The 25,910-nt window shown below is 22.6% G+C and overlaps 1 protein-coding gene across 14 annotated transcripts in view; it reads right to left on the bottom strand.

Annotated features, from left to right (window-relative positions):
* Positions 1-869: 869 nt before the first annotated feature.
* LOC107162837 (uncharacterized) overlaps positions 870-25,910 on the bottom strand; it is a 154,858-nt gene continuing 129,817 nt past the window's right edge. For 2 of the 14 annotated variants that reach the window (XM_089228825.1, XM_089228839.1), the window contains one exon: positions 25,304-25,613. In XM_089228825.1, the coding sequence (XP_089084951.1) occupies positions 25,378-25,613 (236 nt within the window). In that variant the 3' untranslated portion in view covers positions 25,304-25,377. Of the gene's footprint in view, positions 1,160-3,027; positions 3,285-7,040; positions 7,271-8,832; positions 10,523-11,566; positions 13,191-13,296; positions 13,624-14,976; positions 15,172-15,997; positions 16,210-16,706; positions 17,404-18,875; positions 19,090-22,330; positions 23,156-24,289; positions 24,703-25,303; positions 25,614-25,910 lie in introns of those variants that run through there. The other 12 variants (XM_089228837.1, XM_089228855.1, XM_089228829.1 and 9 more) reach the window with 12 other exon arrangements.

Raw genomic sequence — 25,910 nt, 5'->3', positions numbered from 1 at the left:
CTAAATACAATACAATACAATACAATACAATGATACAAAATATCTTCTGCATTCTTGACTGAGAACACATGATGAATCCCAAAACGAGTTCTAATACACGCATAAAAAATACTATAGTTTATAAGTTTAAAATAATGCATGATCTATATGTAAATAAATATATTTGTAATTTCTTTTGTCTTTAATTATTATTTTTTGTGATATATCAAGTGTACAAAATAAAAAAATAAAATTCTAAAGCTACAGCTTTAAATCTTAAATAAAGATACTGTTCCATCTTTAAGTTCGATAAAAGGTCAATTCTAATGTTAATACATGAAACATAAATTTGAAATGACACACATTCGTATGACGGATACAATATGTGGCCATGTGGATGTCCAGTGTTGCTTATATTACATACATATATGTATATATATGTACATTACATACATACATACATATATATATAACATGGAGTAAAAAAAAAACAGGACCCAACGTAATATTATATTGATAGTACTAAATGCTTGAAAATATTGACTTGAATAAATAACACAAAATTCAAATTTTGTAATATTTAAAAATATATATATATAAATAAATAATACTTCACAGCAAAAAATCAGAAATAATGACATAAGTTAATACAGTTTTATACTAATCTAACAAACAATATCATAATACAGAAATTTTTGATTAAAACTTGATTTCATAATGCAATTATTTATATTTACCTAAATTGTTTTAATATAAATCTACAAAAACCAACAAACTAGAATAACATAAACTACTCACATAATTTAGAATATAAGGGACATATGAAATCATGTTTTTATAATTTATCAATTTAAATATTTTACTCATTTATTTTAAAGCGATAAATAAGTTTGGATTTATGTATGCTAATTTAAGAAAATATTATGGTTGTTATACATTAATATATTCTTTGTACAAATGTAGTAATGTTTTTGGAGTGATACATTATAAGAAAACTTCTTAAGACACAATTCACAATTAAATTTCTTTGGTACACCACATTCGTAAATTAAATGTCTTTTGAGGTGTGCTTTTCTACTTTTTCCTTTATATTTATGACCACATTTATTTGGGCAAATCGCAGGATCTGTTTCTGATAATATTTTCAATGCATCGTTTTTCAGCCATTTGGAATTAATTTCTGAAAAAAAAAATAAGTAGGTATTAAATAAAAAATAAAAAACATAAATAGTTATATTAATAATTAAAAACATAGATGCATTTACATAAATATTATTTTAATTATTAAACAATAGAGAAGGACCTTATAAAAATACATTGATTAATATAATAAAAATTATTAAGTACTCAACGTTACTAATTAGTAAGGCTTGAATTTATATGTAAATACATATTTTCATTATGACATAGTTAACTAATCTTGACAAGTATAATATACATTTCATGAGATTTTAGATAAAATGAGCTTAATTTTGATTTTACATAATTTGTCAGAATTACATGTTTTTATATATTTCACAATTATTCAATTTATTCTTGCATATAGACAATTTTTTTGATTTAAGAGGACGCCAAATCCGCATGTGTTGTCTCCGTTGTACAAGTGTATAGCATAACATATTTTATGTTCAGCAGATCACATATATCTCAGTTAGTTTAAAATTTAGAGTGAATTGACCTATTATAAAAATTAAAGGCGAGATATCTAGGGCATCTCATGGGCTTATTATCATATTTTAATTTTAAAATGAGATATGAATATTTTAAAATATAGTAAATTGTTTGTATATATAAAAACACTCATAACTTTAAAGTTAAAATATAATAAAAAACCCATGAGATGCCCTAGATATCTTGCCTTTAATGTGTATGATAGGCCAATTGACCATAAATTTTAAGCTAAAGGAGCTAAACGTCATCTGCTGAGCATAAAATTTGTTATGTTATACACTTGTATGACGGATACAACACGTGCAGGAATGACGTCCTCTTAACATGTTTTCTTCAAAGATCAGAGTAATTGAAGCCTTATTATAAGTAAGCCAATACAAGCCAATATAATACAATAAGTTTATTACATATGTAGTATAATATTGTCAGGTCGACGGTATCCACTTAACATATTTTTCAATTATTTCTAGATACAATTTTATCGGCTTAATATCAGAAATTTTATCATAGTATATTATTACATTTTTATCACGGAAAGAGTGAAGACTGCGATGATCATCACAAATGAATATGTTTAGGGCTATAAATTTGACAAGGAAAATATGGATACAATTTAATAAAAACCATAAAAATGCATACTTTATTGATATTAAAAAATAAATTTAAACACAGTTAACAACTTTTATTAGTGATACAATTATTCAATACAATAGTTATTAAAAAAATATGCTTTTAAATTCTAAATTAACTAAGAAAACTTGGAAAAGTAACTGTTCCATCTTGTTGATTTGTAAGGAAAAAAAGGTAACTAAAAATTAATTATTTAATATGTACTGTAAAATGTTTTATTTTTAACATTTTTAGAATTTTGTATATATTTAAAATCCAATAACATTGTAATAAAATAATATAATAAACTAAAATAAACTAATGAAATCAGGTATGTATTTAATATTAATTTTACATTTTAATTCAAATTGTTATTGTAATTTGTGTTTAAATAAGAATAATAATACTTAGATATAGACTGACAGACTGACCAATTTTTTTTTTTTTCACTGGCCAGCAGTTTTCAAGTGGAGAAAATACCAAAAAAACAGTATTCAACTTTTATTTATATAGATTAATTAATTAATTTTAAAGCTTACCTATTATTATAATTATCGTATTATTTATATTGAAAATAAACATTTATTTTATTACATAAATTGGCATTAAAAAAAAAAAAAAAAACATTACATCTAAAAATTAATTTCCTGGTGTATAAAAGCAAAATATACAGTTCTTGAATTTTACTGAATAAAATTAATATGAAAGACTTTAAATAAATCACAATAGTAATGTCACATATGCAGTAAATGAGAATAGTGATCTATTTAGCAAGAAAAAAAACTACAATGTTGGTAGAGCATTTGTGTCTTGTAATGTTTTATGTATTATAACCATGTGCTTTTTTCTATCTGAATTATGAGTAAAGCGCTTGAAACATACATCACACTGAAATTGTGGTTGAACACCACATTCGTATCTCAAATGTCGTTTGATGTTTTTAGAACGATATCTTCCTCGATAACTGCGTCCGCACATATTTGGGCAAAACTCCATTCCATCACTATAAACCATGTCATCTAAAACTTTAAATAAACAAATATTATTAATATTATTATTATTAAACATTATAAAAAACTAATAATAATAATAATAAATATAAATAATAAGATACAATAATAAAAGCAGCAAAGATTTATTACTTTAGATTAGCTTCATTTAATAAGTTAGTCAATTAACTGGAGTTTAAAATTTGATATCTCTGTATAAAACTAAAAATAACTAAAAATAAATTTATAATACAATTACAACTATCAACTGCCTATTACATCTGCTAAATTGTAAGTACATACATAATATATTAAAATATTGATTAAAAAATAAGAACCACTAAAGTCATCAATATAGTTATATGTTATATGTTATAATCACAAAGAAAAGAAAATGCAATATTACATACAATCAAAAGGGTGACTACTGGATCACAATGTTTATGGGGAGGGCTTAAGTTCTGATTAAAGTATATGATAATATTATATATTAATATATTCATAATTATGTTATTATTCAATTTTATAATTGTTTTGTAATACCATATAAACTTAAATAAAATAAATAGTTAGTCTGATCTTTACTAATTACAGAATTAAGTGACTTAAGTTTTTAAAAACCAATATTACACCTATTAAACTTTTTATTATTTCTATATTATAACTAGATAGTGGCATAATAATTACATAGAGAGAATATGGGGGATATATCCTTTCCAGAGCCCTTTTTTGTTATAACTATAATTAAATTCCCGTAAGTACTTGTCTTTAAAAGATTTTAAGATTTTAAAATACGAAATAAGAATTCATGAACATTATAACTGAGAATTTTTTTATTTTACTAGTTTAACACTATGATACCTCAATAATTATAATATATCAATATATGACAAAACAACTGTACAACTCATAGTTAAAACATTACTTTGAAAACCATTATCATACCATTCCCCTCATCTGATTTATAATAAATTAATATAATAGTATGGTATATGAAATTTAAGTCATAGGAGGTGTTAAGAGAGCATACCTCACTAGTACAGTAATATAAACTTCTATATCATCCCAGAACCAATTAACACTAACACTAACCTAGAGACTGGAGTTATATGCATAAAAAATTTAGATAAAAATAAAAATAAAAGTTATCTATTTGTTTTTAATCCAAGATATTGATTATTATTATCAATACAGAATATCTTAAGTAAACTATATTGTCAAATTATCTTTACAATAAAATAAAATAAAATCTTAAAGTAAATCAATAAATTATACATGTATTAATTGTATACTATTAAATGTAGTCAAGTGAGTTCAATCAAAGATCAATCAAAAGCTGAGGTAGTACCCATGTTATTATTTCTTTTCTTTTCTTAGAGTAACATAGTTTTTATAAATACAGCCTTGAAAACAAAACTATGTTGAACAAAAAAAAAATATATATTTTGATTATCAAAAAGATTCCTGTGATAATTTAAAATTAAATGTTGATCAACATATTAATTCTTGATTTTATTTTAAAAGTAACTAAGGGAAAGATCAAAATGTTACTTTTTACATTGACAGTATATAAAATATACAAATTATATACTTTTATGACACAATATGCCTTAACCTACCAAATATGCATCAATATACAAAATTAAATTTTGTCAATGAAATTTGTATCACTGCATACAGTATCTTAGAAGGATAGAATATTTACTGATATACATATAGGTAGTGATAATTTAATGCAGAATTATGTTTACAGTCAATATAATAGTATAATTGTAATATTATAATACAAATTTGGAGTATTCTATAAAAAATAAAATTGTGATAAGTTTGCAAATGTAAAATTCTAAAATGTAGTAACTTGTAAACCAGTGGTCGGCAAGTAATTTCTGTTGGAGTCTGGAAGATTAAAATAATAAATAAATGAGGTCCAGTGAAAAAAATGTTTGCCAAGTCTTTATGTTTTTACAATAGTAATATGAAGAAAAAATGTTAAGACATGTCAACGATCCGGAGGCTTTCTGCGTTCCCAGTTGCCAACCGTTGCTGTAAACCAAAACTTGTTTTCCCATAGCCCATAGCCAAAGGAAAACCAGTTTCAATAGTAGGGTGGCATGAAGGGATGTATAGAATCAGTATGTTTTCTCACTGAATAGGGTATGCACACCGCTCAAGTAGACATAATTTTAAATTAGTAAATAGAAGCATCTGACTATTTTTGATTAAAAACTCTTTATACTTAAATAGTCTGACATTTTTCATAACATCTAGAGAATATGGCATCATGGTATAACAGCATTGTATTTTTTCATTATTGAAATACATCAACAAATATAATGTCTGACTATAAAAATGATTTGCCACATACATGTTACTAATAGATTTTTAAATAGTTAATTCAAATAGATTTGAACACCATATGTAACTATATCAAGAAGTTTTATTTTAAGTTAAAAAATAACAAATTAAAATCAAAATTAAATTACTGATGAGATATCATTAATTAATTGAGTTTTATCGTTATTCAACATTTGGATATTATATCTTATAACTGACGAAGAAATGCAACCAAATATAAAAATACAAAAATATAGAACATAAAATAATTATAAATACATACAAACATACATACATATATATAAAGATGAATTTTTAAATTCCTTATCTTAAATTTGTATGACAGGCCAGCAAAAATAAAACTCACAAAATCTCGCTCCTTAAAAAAATCAGACATCTACATTAAATAATATCATGAGATGAGGTTAAACTATCAAACTTTTCTTGTATACATACCTAAACTATAGTATAAGAAGATATATGTACTTAAAAAAATTAAACATGTTTTTAGCCTATAGGTTATGTCCTGATATCCTAACATCCAGCTATAAGCAGTTCCCACCCGTTCCTGGTTTTTGAACAGGAAAAAAAAGGTCCTAATGTCCCATGTTAACCAACAATATTTTATGTTAAAGCCTCACATTCTATCATGTAAGTAATGTTCCCATACAATTTGTACTGTTAAAATTGTTAATACTGTAATATTTTTTATACGACACTTATAATTTTAATAAGTATAAGCTGCTGTGTTTCAAAAATCATAATGGTGTAAAACTATATTAATGAATATAAGTTTAAACATTGTAAATAAAATTACATAAATATTATTATTAATATAATAATAAAATTAGACTTTTATGTAATTTATAGTTTATACGTATTATATTGTAAATTTTTTTCAAATTATATTATATTTGTATAATGTTCATTCGCTTACATGATTACTATCAATTAATATACATTTTAACATATTCAATTTGGTTGGATCAATTATAACTTTTAAAATATATGCAAAATAAAAATGTTAATTAATGGTAAATTTAATTTTAGATAATTTAAAATATAATCATCCTATTTAGTTAACGACGCTAGTTTATATGATAATTACTAATTTATTACAAAATATGCACTTTTTCTCTAAAATTATTGAAATGAGCAAAATATGAATTTTAATTTTTAATTTTTAAACTCAATATCGTTTAGCTCAGATTTCTAGCTTGGTCTGCTATAATTCGACAGCATTCAGAACAATATGCACTCCTATAACTTCTGAATCCTAATTTTAGTAAATCAAAGTATGATGTTTTTTATTCATTGGTATAAAGTACAATTATCTTAATAATAATAAAAATAAATAATAAACAATAAACAATAACTATACTTATTACAGACGTATAAATTATAATTAAACTAAATTTCAAATAAGAACTACATATTATACAACTTAGTTACATTTACATTTGGTAAAATTTTGTGCACTGTTATCATATGTGTCTTGCGGTTTCCTTTCAAATGGAATTTCTTAAAGCAAATATTACATTGAAATGTAGGTGCTTTTCCGCATTCATATCTGAGATGATTAGTTAATACCGTTTTTCTATATTTTCCAGAATATTTTCGTCCACATTGATTAGGGCAATCTACTGGATCTTGTTTTGAAATTTCCTTTAACATTTTAGTCATTAACTCTGAAAACGTTAGAAAATTTTATTTAAAAATTATATTTTATATTTTATAATATTACAAAACACACATTTCCTATTCAATATTTACTTTTCAACATTATGTGTTAAAAAAATATGTACAAATATTTCAATATCAAGTATAAAAGCAATTTGTTCAATAATATAACAATAACCAAGTTAATAACATAAATGTTAAACAATTTTCAAAAATAAGTTCATAAATGATATTACTGTAATCCATATGTCAAATGTTCTGCTAAATTAAGTATATGTCATATTATTTTTTTCAACAATATAAGAAAAGTTTTTAATAATGAATAACACAATACAAATTAAAAAATCTTATTTATTTAGGTGAACAATAATCATAATTAATAAATATGGAGAACATATTCACTGTCATTTGAAAATTAAAACATAAGCTGGTTGATATGACAATTCAAAATTATTTAACTAAAACATATGAAGAAGTATCTTTAATATTTTATTTTTTATTATGAGCCTATTCAACACATCATAAGTAACTTATAATATTAAACTGATTTATTATATAGTATATCATAACAAATTTTAATTTCATTATTTTCCTGAGAATTTAATAATAGGTATTTAAAATTATAATAGTTCAATAATTAGGCTGTGTAACTTAAGCTATTAGTTTTTGGAAGTTAAACAATAAAAATAAAAACATGTCAATCAGGGGAAAATTTGATACTATGAATATGGTTTTTTGTTATACTTATTAATGTCCCTTTAGTTGGATAGTTGACATGATATAGGCCATAGGTTATGTAAGAAATCAAGTATAATACAGTTCACTTATATAAATATATATTAAACAGGATGTCCCGTGAAGATTTACCCATTGATATATCTTCTGAGAAAATAAATCTGTTTTTTATCAGACTTTTATGAATAAGGTATACATTTATTTTAATTTATTTTTGGTAAAAAAGTATTTTTGAAAAAAATAAAGAACCTACTTATTATATAGAGTTTATTTTACTGAAAATGATGACACAATGTATGACATACATATAAATATGATAATAATAATAATATAGATGATAATATTTTATGATCTACTTTATTATTAAATTATAAATTTATCATTCATACTAAAATTATTAAAATAGTAAATCACAATATCAAAATTAATTAAGAATTTACTCAAAAATAAATACTTTAAAAGTATCCTCATTATGTTAAAGGATATTTTAATCACATAACTATAGTACATATGATTTTTTAATAGTTGAAACATATAGTTGTATAGGTCAGAGATGACAAATCTATAGTCGGGAAAAGGGTTTTAAAAGCACAGAAGATTTAAAATATTTTTATTACACATAAATATATCAATATATTATATCATATATACAGGTGTCCCGCAAGGATTTAATCGATAATATCTCATAAAATAATGGAGATATCAAAATTTTGGTTTTGTAATAAGACTCACAGGGATAACTAAAATTATTTCATTGTTTAATTTATTTTAATGTTTTGGTAAAAAAATTACAAAATATATATTTTCATTTAATTGTTTCCAAACAAATTGAAGATTTGTTCCATTTTGAAGATTTTACTTTTCTGAAAATATTGATGTTTCAAAATTGTATTTTCGTTAACTTCCTGATTTTTAATAATTTTTCTAGTTTTGAAGAAATAAAATATAATTATAGCTAGGCACATTGAAAGCGTTTGGCCGGCCATATGAGCACATGCGCGGCTCGGCGTTTCACATGTTTGATAACCCTACGGTGTTAAATAACTCGTAATTTTTCTTGAACAAAAAAAAATAATTAAAATCAGGAAATTAGCGAAAATAAAATGTTGAAACATCAATATTTTCAGAAGAATAAACTTTACAAAATGCCTTTAGTGATTTTTTTTGGAAATAATTAAATAAAAAAATATAATTTTTAACTTTTTTACTAAAACATTAAAATATGAACTAATTGTAATTCTTATCCTTGTGAGTCTTATTAAAAACCAGAATTTTGATATCTCCATTATTTCGGAATATATTGCCATGGATAAATCCTGACGGGACACCCTGTGTATATATTTATATATTAATAATTTTTTTCTTACAATATATATTATTTTTTATGACATACTTCAAAAAAAAAGGTAACTTTTGGCAACAACTGTTCAAATAATTTGCAACACCTGGTATCTTACATTTATAAAGTATCTATTATATAAAATTAAATTAATGGCATTTTATACATAAAAATCTATAACTTAAATTACTTTCATTCAATTCTAGTTTATTCATAATATGATTTTAAAAAATCAGGAAATTAAATAATTAATTTTATTACAGGTAAAATAAAATAATTTAACATTCATTAGCAATCATTTTATTACAAAAATTAAATTTACATTTACCTTAATTAATTATAAAGTTAACAGAAAAAATTTTAAAACATTAATATAAAATTGTGTTTTATATATTTAAATAAGAATGTATTTACTTCAACACAAAAATATATGATATTATATAACTTTTTTATTTATTGTGGTTTTTATATAGTAATATATCTTGTATTTAGTTTTAAAGATGTTGAACTTACATTTTTACTTTGATTAAGATCTATTTAAAATTCTAAAGTAACCACAAGTATTGAGTGGTCACAAATAGAAAAACAAATTATATTAAACATGTTATGATTTATGTGAAATAATATATATAAATTTCAAAGTAATGTAACTTAATATGATTATGATTTAGAGTTATTCGCACCCTTTCAAGCTTGGCTAGTTGAGTATGCCTAATCATCTACAACTTAATATCTGTGTGTGTGTGTGTGTGTGTAAATAAGAGTAGATTTTCTATAAATTAAATTAATGTGAATGGTAAACTAATATAAAAAACAATGAAATAAATTGAGTATTTCAAATAATAAACTATTTTTATAAATGATAACAACAAAAATTTCACAACACTATTTGAAATGCATTAAATATTACATCATTAACACAAATTACAAACTATGATAACTTCAACTGTTGATTTTTATTGAATAATTCCATGAACAAGTCCTAAATGCCCCTTTAAATGTGCCTTATGAACAAAGGTCCTTTGGCAATATTCACATCTAAATTGACGTGGTACACCACATTCATACTTAAGATGGACTTTTAAATTTGATTTTCTACTTTTTCCCTTATACTGACGGCCACAATGATTTGGACATTTAGCTGGATCATATAATGCTGCCATTTCTAATCTTTCTGAACCTTTTACTGAAATAAAATAATAGATATTTAAGTTGTTAGAATAGAAATAAGAAAATCGAAAAAAAATATGAATTACATATAGATTAATTTATAGATATTTTGAATATAAGAATTCAATTTTTATTATTAATAATTATGAATGCAACATATAATTATCATAAAAATTGTACAGCTGTATGCAATTGTTTAAGTTGTTTAAAAAGTAAATAAATATAATAAACACCTAATAACTAAATATATCAGTTATTACGACCATCGTGAGACTATTAATATAGGCCATTGCTATAGAATACAAAATTTAAACAAAAAAATGTTCAATAATTTCAATATTCTAAACTATTTCAATATTCTTAAAATATAACATAAAAATTAAACGTGTATTAACTGTCTAATATTCTTCTTATTCATTAGAAATGTTATAAACAACCTCTAGGTTACTTTTAAGTTATATATTAAATTATTTCTTAATTAAATTCCAAACATAACCAATATGATAGATGATCAAAATTGTGTTGTACTACTGATATCATGTATTATAATAAATATTAAAAATATGTATTTTATTTCTGTTGATTCACAAAAGGAAAGTCTTGTTTTTTACATTGATTTTATCCCTATATCATTTTTTCAAAAGCAATTAAGTCTGGAAAATATGAAAAATTGGTATCATATTAAAATAATTAAAATAAGAGAAGTTTGGAGAAGAGTTTAAATACTTTATTTTTATTTTTTTAATTAATTTTTTTAATGTAATAATAATTTTAATTTTTTAAACAAAATTGTTATACTATGCTTAGTGAATATGATTAATATCAATAATAATATATTATTTTTATTTATTACACACACCAATACCAAAAAATAGAAAGTAATATCAGGGTTTTGTATAAATATATAACAAATGTATAAATCTTTTTAGTTTTGAATTCAATAGTACTGAAATTTTGAAATATTTGATAATTGGTCAATAAGCAATAACATCTATAAAAAAGACAGTTTGTATTAATGCTAAAAATATTTCTAATGATCCATATAACATGAAAAAATGAATAGACAATATATTATACATTTATTTATGAGTACACTATTAAATATTTTATAGTTCAATAAACAATCAGACTTTATCACCATAAGGATCATAATTTACAGTCATAAACGTTAATGATAAATAATGATAATGTTCATTTTTAAAAAATATTTATAAAACAAATCACAATAATGATAATATAGGCATATGAACCATATAATTAACTGGCGAAGATCCCTGGAAGTGGCTTAACTAAATAACATTATTTTAACTTATATTACATTAAAATATACTAAATGATCATATGGTATATGAGGGCTAATACAGTTTAGATACTTGTTAAAACAAATAGATCTAAAACATTAAACCTGGTATATAACCAAAATATAAATTTAAATAATTCATAAAAAATATATTGAATAAAATAAATAAATATGTATGTAGCTAATATCTATAGACACATTAAACAGTTATGATAGATTAGGACAATTAGCATCTCAGATATTTTTTTGTATCCTTGAAAAAAAAAAATATATTTATATAATTAAAAGCATTAATAGAAAAACATTATAAAAAAAATAATATTTTATACAATTTTGAAAAATGTTTCATTCTGAAATATTGGTTAACTGTACATTTTAAGCATTTTTAATTCATAAATATTAGTAATTTATCTAATAAGCTTATTGTAGCAACTTATTGAGAACTATTATTTGAGTGTTAAAGATTTAGATGAGTAGAATTGAGTAGAAGAGGAAAATTATACAGTAGGTATTTCTTTAACGTATAGTTATTATAAATTATCAATATTTGTACAGTAAAATTTAAAGAAAAATATTGGCAACAAAATATGAAATAAAAATAGCACCCAATCAAAAAGTCATATATTTTAATACACTAGACAGATGATGGGGATGGTGTATTAACTACCTCATATTAAAAATTGTTCTGAGTGGAACATGTTTAATTCTACACTTCTTGCAATTTCAAAATTTCTTCAACAGACTTTAAATCTTATCTTTAGGTGCTAAATGAAATCTGTAAATTACTTCTTCTACTACATAAAAAAGTATTTACAAAATAGATAATTAAAAAAAAAAACATACTTGTACATAATTGTAAGATACATTTCTAACTTCAACTAAAATCTAAAATAAATTTGAATATAAAATAGTTTTATAAACATACATTTTATTTTCAAATTGCAAGTTTTCTGATAAAATATACATTAATAATATTACCATACCAAGAATTAGTTTTATAGGAGACAAAAATATTCTATATTATTATTTACACTTGTCTTTACTTATTTTTAAATTTAATTTATCACCTAATAAACTTTTATAATTAAGAAACCATTTCAATTTTAATTTATCATTAATTAATTTAAAGTTTATACATCATTTAATTTATAATCTTTTCCAATGACAATTTTGTGTTTGCATCCCATATGTGTCTTAAGAGTACATTTGTGTTTAAATGTTCGATTGCAAATGTTACATTTAAACATGCATGGTAATCCACATTCATAAACCAAGTGATTTCTAAGGTTTGTTTTACGCCATTTTCCTTTATAACTTCGACCACAATTTCGTGGGCAATAAGCCGGGTCATTTTGAACAAACTCGTTAATGCGAGCCAATAATCCTAAAAAAACAAAAATGACAATGTTTTAGAGCTAATTTAAATAGATAAATCAAATTGAAAACCGGATCCATACAAAGCGCTAAGGTAATAAAAATAATAATTCAAGTTATTTGAATAATGTGTAATATAATATAATGAACAATAATTGTTTTAAAAATAAACTGTTTTATATGATTTATAAAATATTTATTAATTCAAGTTTGATTTGAAAACTGTGGAGTAGCTGGAATTTTGCAGTGTACAGACATAATATGTGTGTTCAGGTTAACTTTTTGGGCAAACATTTTTCCACATATACTGCATTTAAACCGAGGAGGAACACCGCATTCATATTTTAGGTGACGGTTCATAGTAGCACGATGATTATAAGAACGTCCACAATTTCTTGGACATAAATATTTCAATGGAAGTGTAAATAACCGTCTTGAGTTCACTAGAAAAAAAAAATTGTTAAGGTACTATGAAATATCATGAAAATAAGCAATATAAATATTAATTAGCGGGTTTATATGTAAATAGCACAGACGTACATACATCTATGGTAAAGTGGTAAGTAGGAAAATAATTAGGGTATAATGCAACCACATATAATTTGAAAATTACTAAATGACAATTAAATCATAAATATGTAAAATCCTAAATTGGCCAAAACCTAAATAAAATGGAGACTATATAACATCTATGTTTGACATTAACTGCTATATTATTCAACATCGCCAATAATTTAAATAACTGATCACATTGGTTTGAATATCACATCAGATAGTAAGTAATATTACCCAAGTCATATTCATTTTTATACTGATATAATCATAGTTTATTACCTAGCCTAACTCATGCAGAAACTATTTATTTTATATTATTATAGGCACCCAAAGCACTGTATTGTATAATTTTTTTTCTCATTCAAATTTTTTATTTGTATAGAAACTCACCCAAAAATAAACAACCATTTCACGACTTACAACTTTAATAAGTGGTGATATGGTTAATGTAAATGAGCTATGTTTTAGTGTACTCAAATAATTTTCTCGTATGAGATATTTTAGCATATAAGGTAATGTTGAAAATTAATAACTAATTAGTGAATAGTCTTCATTTTATAACAAAAATAAAATAAAATTGGTTGATTGTATTAATTATACTCATACAAAATCAAAATTCAATATCATAAAATATATCACTAAACAAACAAGAGTATATTTTATAGGGTATAGTTTTATAAACCAAACTAAACAACTATTTCTTCATAATAATAAATAATAATTTATAAAATAAATCTCCCATTTATATATATATATATATTATGAAAAATATTCTTTAATATAAATAAATAGCTAAGCAATCCTAAGAACTTAAAAAGCTTCATACATTTTTAGAGATGTTCTATTGTGAATTTATTATTATATACATTATTATTATATACATTATTATTAAAGTAAATCACCAATAAAAATAATAAAACTATTTATTTAAATAACAAAATTAAACATACAATATTTAAATATTATAATGTATACATAACTTACATATGGGAAATAGGAATAAATACTAAAAAATAAATTAAAATAATAATATTACAAATACTCTAATTCATATTATTTTTTAATTGAAAAGGTTAGGTAATCTATAAAATATGACTTAAATATCATTATATTTTCATTTAATTATGTCTATATACCATTATATGTGTACAACATTCTGAGTTTTTTTTCACAAATAAATAAAATTTGAAATAATTAGTGGTTAATGATTTTGTGGATAGCTGCTAAGTGGTATTGCATACTTTTTTTGTTGGTAAATCTTTTTAAACAGACCATGCATTGGAATTGAGGGGGTTTCCCACATTCATACAATAAATGTCGTTTTAATGAATGTTTTCTACGTAATCCTTTGTAATACCGACCACAATTATTAGGGCATTCAACAGGATCAACTACAGCTAGAGCATTTAATTGATCATTGAAATTATCTTCTTTTACTGAAAAAATTAAATTACATTAATATCAAGTCATATAAAATACTGATATCAAAAAAAGCTATTCAAAATACATTCATAAAGATGAAGCAAAATATTAATAAATGAAAATTTAGTTACAAAAACATCTAACAATAATAATTATTTTTAAGGACCACTTTAAAGTGAGAATAATTACACAATTTGTAAATTATTTATATGTATAAGAAAAACAAAGTACACTTAATATTATCATACAAAATAATAGTAATTATTATTTTATTTTATCATTAGAATATGGCATTAAGGAAAATTATACTTTTAAGATATGTTTTTAATTATAAAATACTAATATATGTTTTACTATATTCCTGCAATCACATAAATTTAGTTAAATCATCACATTTTATAGCTTAATTTTTTTCAAATATAAAAGTCAATATTGAATTGAAAATAAATATATTTTAATAAAAATTTAATTCCAAAATATCCTTAACTTGAACATAAATAAAGTATAATTTTAAATATACCAATCATAGTTATATTTAAATTCTTACTAACTAAAATATATTATATCTAAATGTGTTGGTTCATATATTTAATTTGATTTTTTTGCATTGTTTACATGTCACAGTAATTCTATAATACAGGTACTTATAACTTAAGTACTTTAAGTCATAATTAAAATTTATACAATTGTTATTAAATACTGAGGATGGAACTTAGTTATGAAATACTTACTTGAGAAAAGTTAATATGTAATGATTTTATGGTTTTTTAAATTATTAATATTATTAAATTATATTGATTATTAAATCAATTTAATAAGATTAGGTACAATGAAAATATTTTGATGAAAAAAATGTTATACTATGACTCCGTGAATTAATGCAAGATGACCTTTTAAATGATGTGAGTGCTTGAATGATTTATTGCAATAATTACACACAAATAATCCTGAAATACCACATTCATATTTGGTATGCCTAACCAAATGAGATTTATTCTTGTACTTTCGACTGCAATTCATACATGCCCATCTCTTTATCAGTCTGCATCCATCTGTAATGTAGTGTAATTAATATGAATTTAGCTAGTTAAAGAGTTATAATGAAATCAATAATTAACCATTTCGAATGCAAAGAAGCAACACAAAATGAAATTCAGAAAGCAATATTAAGTTTTTTTTTGTTTTATCACTGAAAATAGTATTATGATCCAATGTCTGGACATTTGAAAGGCAAAAAAATTGTAATAACCTTCCTAAAAATACAAAACAAATTGAATTAGAAAGCAAAATAATTACATTATCTTCAATTTCAAGAGATGAGTATTCATTTTAACTAAAATTATTGGTAGAAAATCAAGCATATAATCATCTTATTACATTGTCATTTAATAATATTATTCAAAACAAAATTGTTTAATTTCTATATTATGATGGTTATAAAATATTTATTTTCGCATTAGGAATTTCAATTATCAATGTTTCAATATTTATAATTAAAATCAAGAATACAAATATATTAAACAGTAAAAAATTGATTAATAAAACAACATTATTTAAACTATAAAAGTTTTTTTTTTTTGTATTATAAAATAAACTGCATTACAAGTTTGTTTTAATTTGGTAACTTCAACAATATCAAATCAACAAAAAATACAATACAAAAATTACTTTTACATTACACGAAAAGAATATTGTTATAACAATATAACATAATGATATAATATATATATTATTTTACACAGTGAAACTTCTCCAAACAAACAATTCTAAATATCGGATACCGTCAAATAGTAAATGGTTTTTTGGTAGATATAAATATCAACTTTCTACAAAATAGATCCTATAAATAGCATACAAAATTTTAGTACTAGAAGAATTTGGTATATTGAATATACTGTATAAAATATTATATGTAACTTAAATATTTTTTCACATCATATAAAACAACAGTATTTAGATGTTACAAATAAAATAATTGTTTGAACAAATTTAAGCAGGCAAGGTTTATTCTGATTTACGTGATCGTCGATTTCCTGAATCTTTGTTTATGATTTTATGAACAACTAATACATGTTTTTTTAAAGCACTATTATGAGCAAAACTCCTTGAACAATATAGGCATTTGAATTGTCTTGGTACTCCACACTCATACTTAATATGTCGCCAACAGTGATCTTTTCTTTTATAACTTCGGCCACATCCACGTGGGCAATAGAACCGATCGAAAGTTGGCATTAATATTAATCCTAATGAGTAACAAAAATATATTACACTTAATTAAAAAAAAAAAATTTAGAAATAATAATAAATTTTCCAAATCAGTAATTAAAAAAAAAAAAATAAGCTTAAATAAAAAACAATTTTTAACATGATTTAAGCATTGTTAATGTATTATGTTATCATTCTTTATAACATGTACAGTTTGAAACCTAGCCAACTTGTGGGTGATAGGTACAAAGTTAAATTGATAAATTGATAGAAAAAAGTTTGTGATGAAGATGAAGGATGACATAGTGATCATAAGAATGGTGGTTTAGAGGAATACATCTTAAATAGGATTATGTGTAGATAGTTGAATTGTAGAGAAGCACTAGGTGTTTTATGTGATAAGAGGATCCCGTTAAGATGAAAAGGTAAATTTTAGCAGTTGTGTTAAGCAGTAAATAATAAGACAGAAATGTAAGTGTAGGACATGAGAATGCTAAGATAGGTGTATAGAGAGACTAGCAACTTGGGAGGATTAAATAAAAAAATATATTCATAAGGAATTTTTGTAAGATAGGCATCAATTGGAAACAAAATAAGGAAGAATATGTTGAGATGTTTGGTTATATTGTGGTTTTATTGTGCAATAAATATAATTCACATTTTGAATTTAATTTCACACCACATTAATAAGCTTATAAAAATAAAAGGAACTCACAGATATTACAAATTTTATATGTTAGCTGAGGTTAAAACTTAATCTAATTAATATTAATATTTTTCTATACCCTAAAACTTTTGAAACCAATAAAAAAAATGTAAATATTGTCATTCAAATATTATCAAATAGTTATAGATCAATGGAGTACTTTTAATATATCCCCCCCACCTTTGAAAATGTTTGTATACAACACAGTAGCAGATAATGAGCAATCAGGAATATTATACTTAAATATTAAAACTGAAAAACCATTTAAGTGGTACATTACTACTTACATGATCATAGATATTGATATATTTATATACATTCATGTTAAGTACTTTGGTATTTATGCATTCTTAATAGGAAATAACATTTTAGTCTTTAATAAATGTAAATTAAAAGTACGAAATAGGCATCTTCCCACATATGCTTCCTTCCACAACCCACTTTGAGTAATATGAATGCAATAATGTCAATAGCATGCAAACAATTATCACAGTCGATATTGATAACCAATCACAAAACATCTAGTTCAGAAATGATCCTTATTTTTATTTCGAACAAAAATTCTACTTTCAATTTTTAATTTTATTTTACTCTTTAGTGTTTTTCCATAAATTAAAACAATAATACTTGATTCATTACATAATATGGTTTTCTGCATAAAAACTCCACATTTAACAGTATATAAAAACTGTATCAAAAGAAAATCATTGCTAATTAAATACTTGAAATTTAACCAAGCATTGGGAAAAGGCAATAACCAATTAACAAAAGAAAATAGACAAAGTATATTAACTGAATATTTACATGTATATATTATCAATTGATGATTCTAAATTACATTTGTGTACTAGTTTTAAATGATTTTCAAGTGCATCACGTTGAGCATAAGATTTCATACAAATCTCACACAAAAATAATTTCAAAATACCGCATTTTGTTTTCATATGTCTCGTTAGGTTATCTTTTCTTGTATAACTATGACCACATTGGTTTGGACAAATATATCTTCGGTATAGCCCTAAAATTAAAAAAAAAACAATCATTATTTAGCATAAAATCAATTTATATAAATTGCAAGACTTAAAGCATTTTATTTTAAGTTATTTCTAAAGTATATGAGAATACTGATAAATTTTCCAAATATACAGAATATTTAACAGGTATATGATATATTTATATATACAGGGTGTCCCACAGAGATCTGACAATGAAATAACTTTTGTTCTAATCAATATTTAATAAAAAATTCTTTTAAATATAATTCATAGACAATTGCGCTACATTTTTAGAATACATTTTTAATTTTTTAACACTGAAAATAAAAAACTTAAAATTGATAAATTTTTTTTTTTAAATATTCAATATAGCCAATTTGTAAATCTGATTTTTATAAAAATGTATATGGTAAAAACACTTATTTAAGTCAAATGGCTGATTTTATACAATTTTTTTAAATATCAATATTTTCGTTAAGTAAATTATAGTTTATACATCACATATTATTATTAATATAAATGCAATAAAAAAAAAATTATATTTTAACATACATCTATTTAAAAAATTTCTTATAAAATATTTTTAAAAAACTTTATATTATTTGAAATTAAAATGTTTTTTAACATAAACTAGATCGTAATTTACTTAACAAAAATATTGATATTTAAAAAAATTGTAAAAATCAGCCATTTGACTTAAATAAGTGTGTGTTTTTACCATATAATTTTTTCTAAAAATCAGATTTACAAATTGGCTATATTGAATATTTAAAAAAAAAATTTTTACCAAAGTTATTTATTTTCAGTGTTAAAAAATAAAAAATGTATTCTAAAAATGTAGCGCAAGTGTCTATGGATTAAATTTAAAAGACATTTTTAAAAAATATTGATTAGAACAAAAGTTATTTCATTTGTCAGAATGTCAGATCTCTTTGGGACACCCTGTATACAATATATTATTTAAATGTTCATTTTTTAACAATTATTTAATTTGATTGCTACCAGCCATATTCAACTAGTCAATAAATTAATTTTTTTATTGAATAATTTAATAAGTATATCTACTTAAAGACACATTGAGAATTTTCAACAACCACAATAATTATTCTTAAGAGGACACTACACCCCCATATGTTGTCTTCGTCTTACAAACTCGTAACATAGCAAATTTTATACTCAGCAGATCTCATTTAGCTCCGTTAGTTGAAAATTTAGAGTAAATTGACCTCTTACAAAAATTAAAGGTAATATTATTATCCCGGGCATCTCGTATGCTTTTTATTATATTTTAATTTTAAAGTGAGTTATGAGTATTTTAAGATATACAAACAATTTACAATTTTAAAATACACATAACTCACTTTAAAATTAAAATATAATAAAAAGCATACGAGATGCCCTCGATAATAATATTACCTTTAATTTTTGTAAGAGGTCCATTTACTCTAAATTTTAAACTAACGGAGCTAAACGTGATCTGCTAAGCATAAAATTTGTTATGTTACGCACTTGTAAGACGGAGACAACATATGCAAGTATAGCGTCCTCTTAATAATTTATACCTGTATTTATAATTGTATTTAATACATTAATTATGAGATAAATTATGTTATGTAAGGAACTATATAATTGTTTGTATAAGAAATTTGTCAAAACTAATAATCTGAAAAAAATGTTTTAGTTAATATTTAGACTTCAGAAATAATTCAGTAGATCTACTAAAACAGTTCCAACTTTTAAGATCTAAAAAAATAACTTGAACAATGATATCGCTTTTCATATCAAAAACAACAAATTTATATCAACTAATTCAAAATATGACACTAATTGCCTCAACTAAAAAATAACAATTCACAAATAAAGGTTACATAATATAGTTAATGACCAAACCACGGTAACTTAATGACAAAGAAAGAGCAATAAGTATGTAAAACTTGTGAACATCATTAATATAATATCTGACTATATAGAAACTCATAAAGCATCCTAATTACTAAGCTGACAACCCTGCCATTTCTCAGCATGGACATAAATATAAGGTGGCATGGGTAGTATAGCACTGGAGTCCAAGCACTTTAGGCCTCAGTTGTAGTGGATTTAGAATTGAATTTAAATTAAGAATTAAACAAAGACATTCAGAATTTGAATAAAATATTATATAGGGATATACAGGGTGATTATTTTAAGTACACTAATTATCTCGAAAAGTATTTACTTTTATCAATAAGTAATACCTAACCAATAACAGCTGAAATAACGAAATTCGATATAACGAAAATCTCGATTTCATATTCCAAAGCAGAATATTTTTCTAAGTATTTTGATTCATAAAAATTGAATTTATGACGAGTAGTTTATGAGTTATATGTATTTAAAGTTTGGGCAAGCGGAGTAGTGGACAAACATTTTGCGGGGTAACCCCGTATCACTCCACTCTGCCAATCACAACTTTAAATACTAATAATTCAAAAACTACTAGTCCTAAATTCAATTTTTATGAATCAAAATACTTAGAAAAATATTCTGCTTTGGAATATGAAATTAAAACTCTATGTTGTCATTCAAAAAAATAAAAAACTTAAAAAATTATAAGGATAAAAAATATTTAAAAATATAACTTTTTAATAAAAATGTTGGTTTTTTAACAACTTGAAACCATGTAAAAAAATATTTTGAAAAAAGTAAATACTTTTCGAGATAATTAGTGTACCCACTTAAAAGAATCACCTTGTATACAATTTACATGCAAGGCATAATATGTAAATAACTTGAGTTGTATGAAATTAAAATTACCGATATTAATCTTTATTGCACACTGATCAATAATATACCAACTAAATAGAAATAAATAAATTGTTGTAATTAAAAATTATTTTTTTTTTTTTTTAAGAAATATTGAGGTTCTTATCATCAGTAGAATTACTCATCAAAATGTAAATATTTGTGTACCATAACTACTTACTACTAGAAATTTAAGTGTTTTTTCTCCTTAATTTTAACTTTCATTATCATTTATATTTTAAACTTGATGAATATTTAAATATTGGCAAATTTAAATTACAATCATTTAAAGTTATACCACTGCATGAATTAGAGGATATTTTAATGTCTTTTATATATTATTTATTATATTTAGTGATGCAATAAATTTCAATAATAACAGTATTAAAATAATACAGCTTATTAAAGTACCAAACTATTTATTGATAAATATAAAATTTTGAATTGTATAATATCTATTTAACAAATAAATAACACAATATATAAACTTATATTAATAGAATATTTATTATTTATAAAATCATTGTAGTGGCATATTATGTAAACATAAAATGTAATTTAATGATAGTTATGTAGAGTAGTATCTCAGTAATCTGACACATTTCAGACTATGCTGCTATTGGATTAACAAAAATGTGCCATTAACAAAAACACATTTTTACTTATTGAGTTTTAGAATTGTACTCGTATACAATAAATATTTTGATGAGATAGGTTTTAAAAAATATAAAATAAATTAATTGGTACACATAAGTTAATATAGCCGGTTTACTGGATGTATTGGATTATAAAACAGCCACATTACCAAGATTCTACTATATTATGTTTTAATATTTAAAATTACAAATATATAACTATAATTACCAATAATAATTAACTCAAATTATGATAAGCAACAAATTAAACTTACATGATAACCAAAAATAATCATAATAGTTCAAATATATAAAATATACATGGCATAACTTGTATCATTTTACTAAATACCATACAAAATATTTAACAATTATTGTTAAATAAATCCATATTAACCAAGTTTTATTATAATTTATTACTTTCTGTATAATTATTTACTATCATTAGAATATATTATCAAAGCATCGTTGTATAAAACATTGTGGACACATAGAACATGTTTTTTAAGATTCGACTTCTGATGGAACAATTTACTACAATATGGACACTTGAATTTAGGATATACACCACATTCATTTTTTAAATGTGTTTTTAAATGAGTTTTCCATTTATAAGTTCTACCGCAGTTTCTTGGGCAAACAAATCTATTTTCTGGTCCAGTTGTTGAAAATCCTAGTAAAATGTAATATTCTATTAATAAAAATATAAATAAGAGTAAGCTATTAATTACCATTAATAAAAATGTATATATTAATTTATCTTATGTTGAATAAAGATTGAAAATTGTTATTATTAATGTAAGTATGAATTTGTTGTATTATATATAAAATTCAATATTTGAGTGTAGTCAGTATATGTTTAATTACATTTTACATTATGAATTATTATCATCATTAAACATAACAAGTTTGTTACCAATTACAAAACTTTTTTTTAATCTTTAATTTTAACAACATGGTCATAACTGTATACAAATGACATCAATACAAGACTAAATTATGAAAATATTAAATAACTATGAAAAAATTTAGTATGAAAGGGCTATAAAATAATCTAAACAAAGCACAATATACAATTTATAATAAATATAAAATTCACCAAAATTCAGAAAAAAAAGCATAAACCTAATAAGCTAATATTTGCCTAATTTTATTACTGTTAGGATTTTTACATTTTTACTACTGAATTTATTGTTAAAAAATAATTAGTTTGTTTTTTTTAAATATTTTTTTGTAACCACGAGAGTTTGAAATACATTTGGTTATCATATTATGTGTATTTATGGTAAATACATGGTTAATCTAAATAAATTTTTAATATTATTATAATTATTTCTGAAAATTTACAATCTGTATTTCATAACACAATAAGTAAAAAATGTGACTGGCATAACACTACATATATAATAGAAAAAAACACATGTAGTACAAGATGAGGGAAATCATACAGTGATGGTACTTTCAAGTAATTTATTTTAAATCTAATCTAAATAATTTGCTTAATAATGATCACATTCATTAGGACACAGATGACAACTGTTTTTTTAAATTATTAGTCAGTATTTTATCTGAAAATTCTGATACTTATAGAATATAAATTTGAAAAATAGATTAAAAAAAACTATTCTTGATAAATGTTTTGAAAATAATGTTATTTAATAATAATTATTAGTCTTTTTATGAAAATAATATTATTCAATCATACATCATAGTATTGTATTTGAAATGATTTGCAAATTATATTTTAATGATGGTCAGTACATTGTTAATAAATGTATGATAAGCTTATTAAATAAAAAACAAGTCATAATGCAAGTAGAACATTTATTTTAATTTAAAATAATTAATTACCTATAAAACATTTACAATAATTTATACAGATTTAAGCGCAGATTTTATAATAGCATATACTTTAATATAATGCAAAAATAATATATTATATTATATCTATTAATTTGTAGATATTCATTGTACATCATCTTAATTAATTATTTGAAAACACTGGAATATTTTTGTCGAATAAAACTTTATGAACACATAGAACATGTGTTTTTAAATTAGATTTCCTATTACACACTTTACTGCAATATGGACATTTGAATTGAGGGCGAATACCACATTCAAATGTTAAATGCTTATATAAATTAGTTTTCCATGCATAAGATTTGCCGCAGTTTCTCGGGCATACAAGTCTACTTGTTGGTCCACTCATCAAAGATCCTATTAAAATTTCATATTAAATCAATCAATTTATAAATAATATATTTTTTAGTAAAACAATAAGACAAATAAAAAATTGAAAACTCAGCATACAAATATGTGGCCAATATATTTTTAATTATATTTTATATAATTTTTATGACTTTAAAAATGTATAATCATTAAACATTATAATGTTCTGGTATACTGTATTTTTTTTTGAGCTTCAACAAGAAAAGTCATAACTTCATACAAATTGTATTAGTACAATGTTAAAGCTATACCAAATGAACAGAGTTAGTATGTTATGACTTTATACAACACTAAAAAAAGCACATTTAAGTTAAAATAAAGCAAATAATCTGAAAAATACTAAGAGAAAAAGCATTAAAAACTTTTTAAAACCCTAAATAACTAACCACTTCAATATAGAAAAATATTAAATTTCTGTTCATAAATTATTTAGTTTATTGAAAAAAAAAAAAAGAATAAAATAAAATACAGGTACCTATATAAATATATAGTTTTAGCACAGTTTTAACTAATGTAAATTGTCAAATATCCCAAGATATAGATAGCTTTAGGCTAAGAATATCTTATGTTTAGAATAATAAAAAAAAAATTTTAAAAAAGCACAGTTTTAATCAAATCATATAATATTGTTTAGATCATTTTTTTTTTTTGTATAATTGATAACTAATCATTAGAACATATTATCAATGCATCATTGTATATGACTTTATGTACACTTAAAATATGTGTTTTAAGATTAGACTTTTGATGGGACAATCTGCTACAATATGGGCATTTAAATTTAGGCTTGACACCACATTCATATTTCAAATGTGTATTTAAATGATATTTTCGTTTATAGCTTCTACCGCAATTCCTTGGACATACAAGTCTATTTTCAAATCCAATTGAAGAAAATTCTAAAAAAAAAATAAAGTTTAATTATTATAATAAACTCACATAAATATAATATATTAATCTAATAATAATATAAAAAATTTTTAATAGATATTAATTAGATGATACAAATCATATTAAATTTGCCATTAGTGTTGGCCATTGTCAATAAATATATACCAATCATTTTCAAATAATTAAATAATTTATTATTATAGCTTGTCTTTTAATTTAAATACAGCACAGTTCTATAAATCGACATATGAGACCATATGCTATACTGTCAGAAAATCAAAAATTCTGGACAAAAAAATTTACAT

Source organism: Diuraphis noxia, unplaced genomic scaffold (genome assembly GCF_037042655.1).
Source record: "Diuraphis noxia isolate RWA-SAM2 unplaced genomic scaffold, SU_Dnox_SAM2 contig0005, whole genome shotgun sequence".
In the NCBI taxonomy this organism is placed as follows: domain Eukaryota; kingdom Metazoa; phylum Arthropoda; class Insecta; order Hemiptera; family Aphididae; genus Diuraphis; species Diuraphis noxia.
Note: the sequence above shows the minus strand (reverse complement) of the source record. Positions and strands in the feature narration are given on the sequence as shown.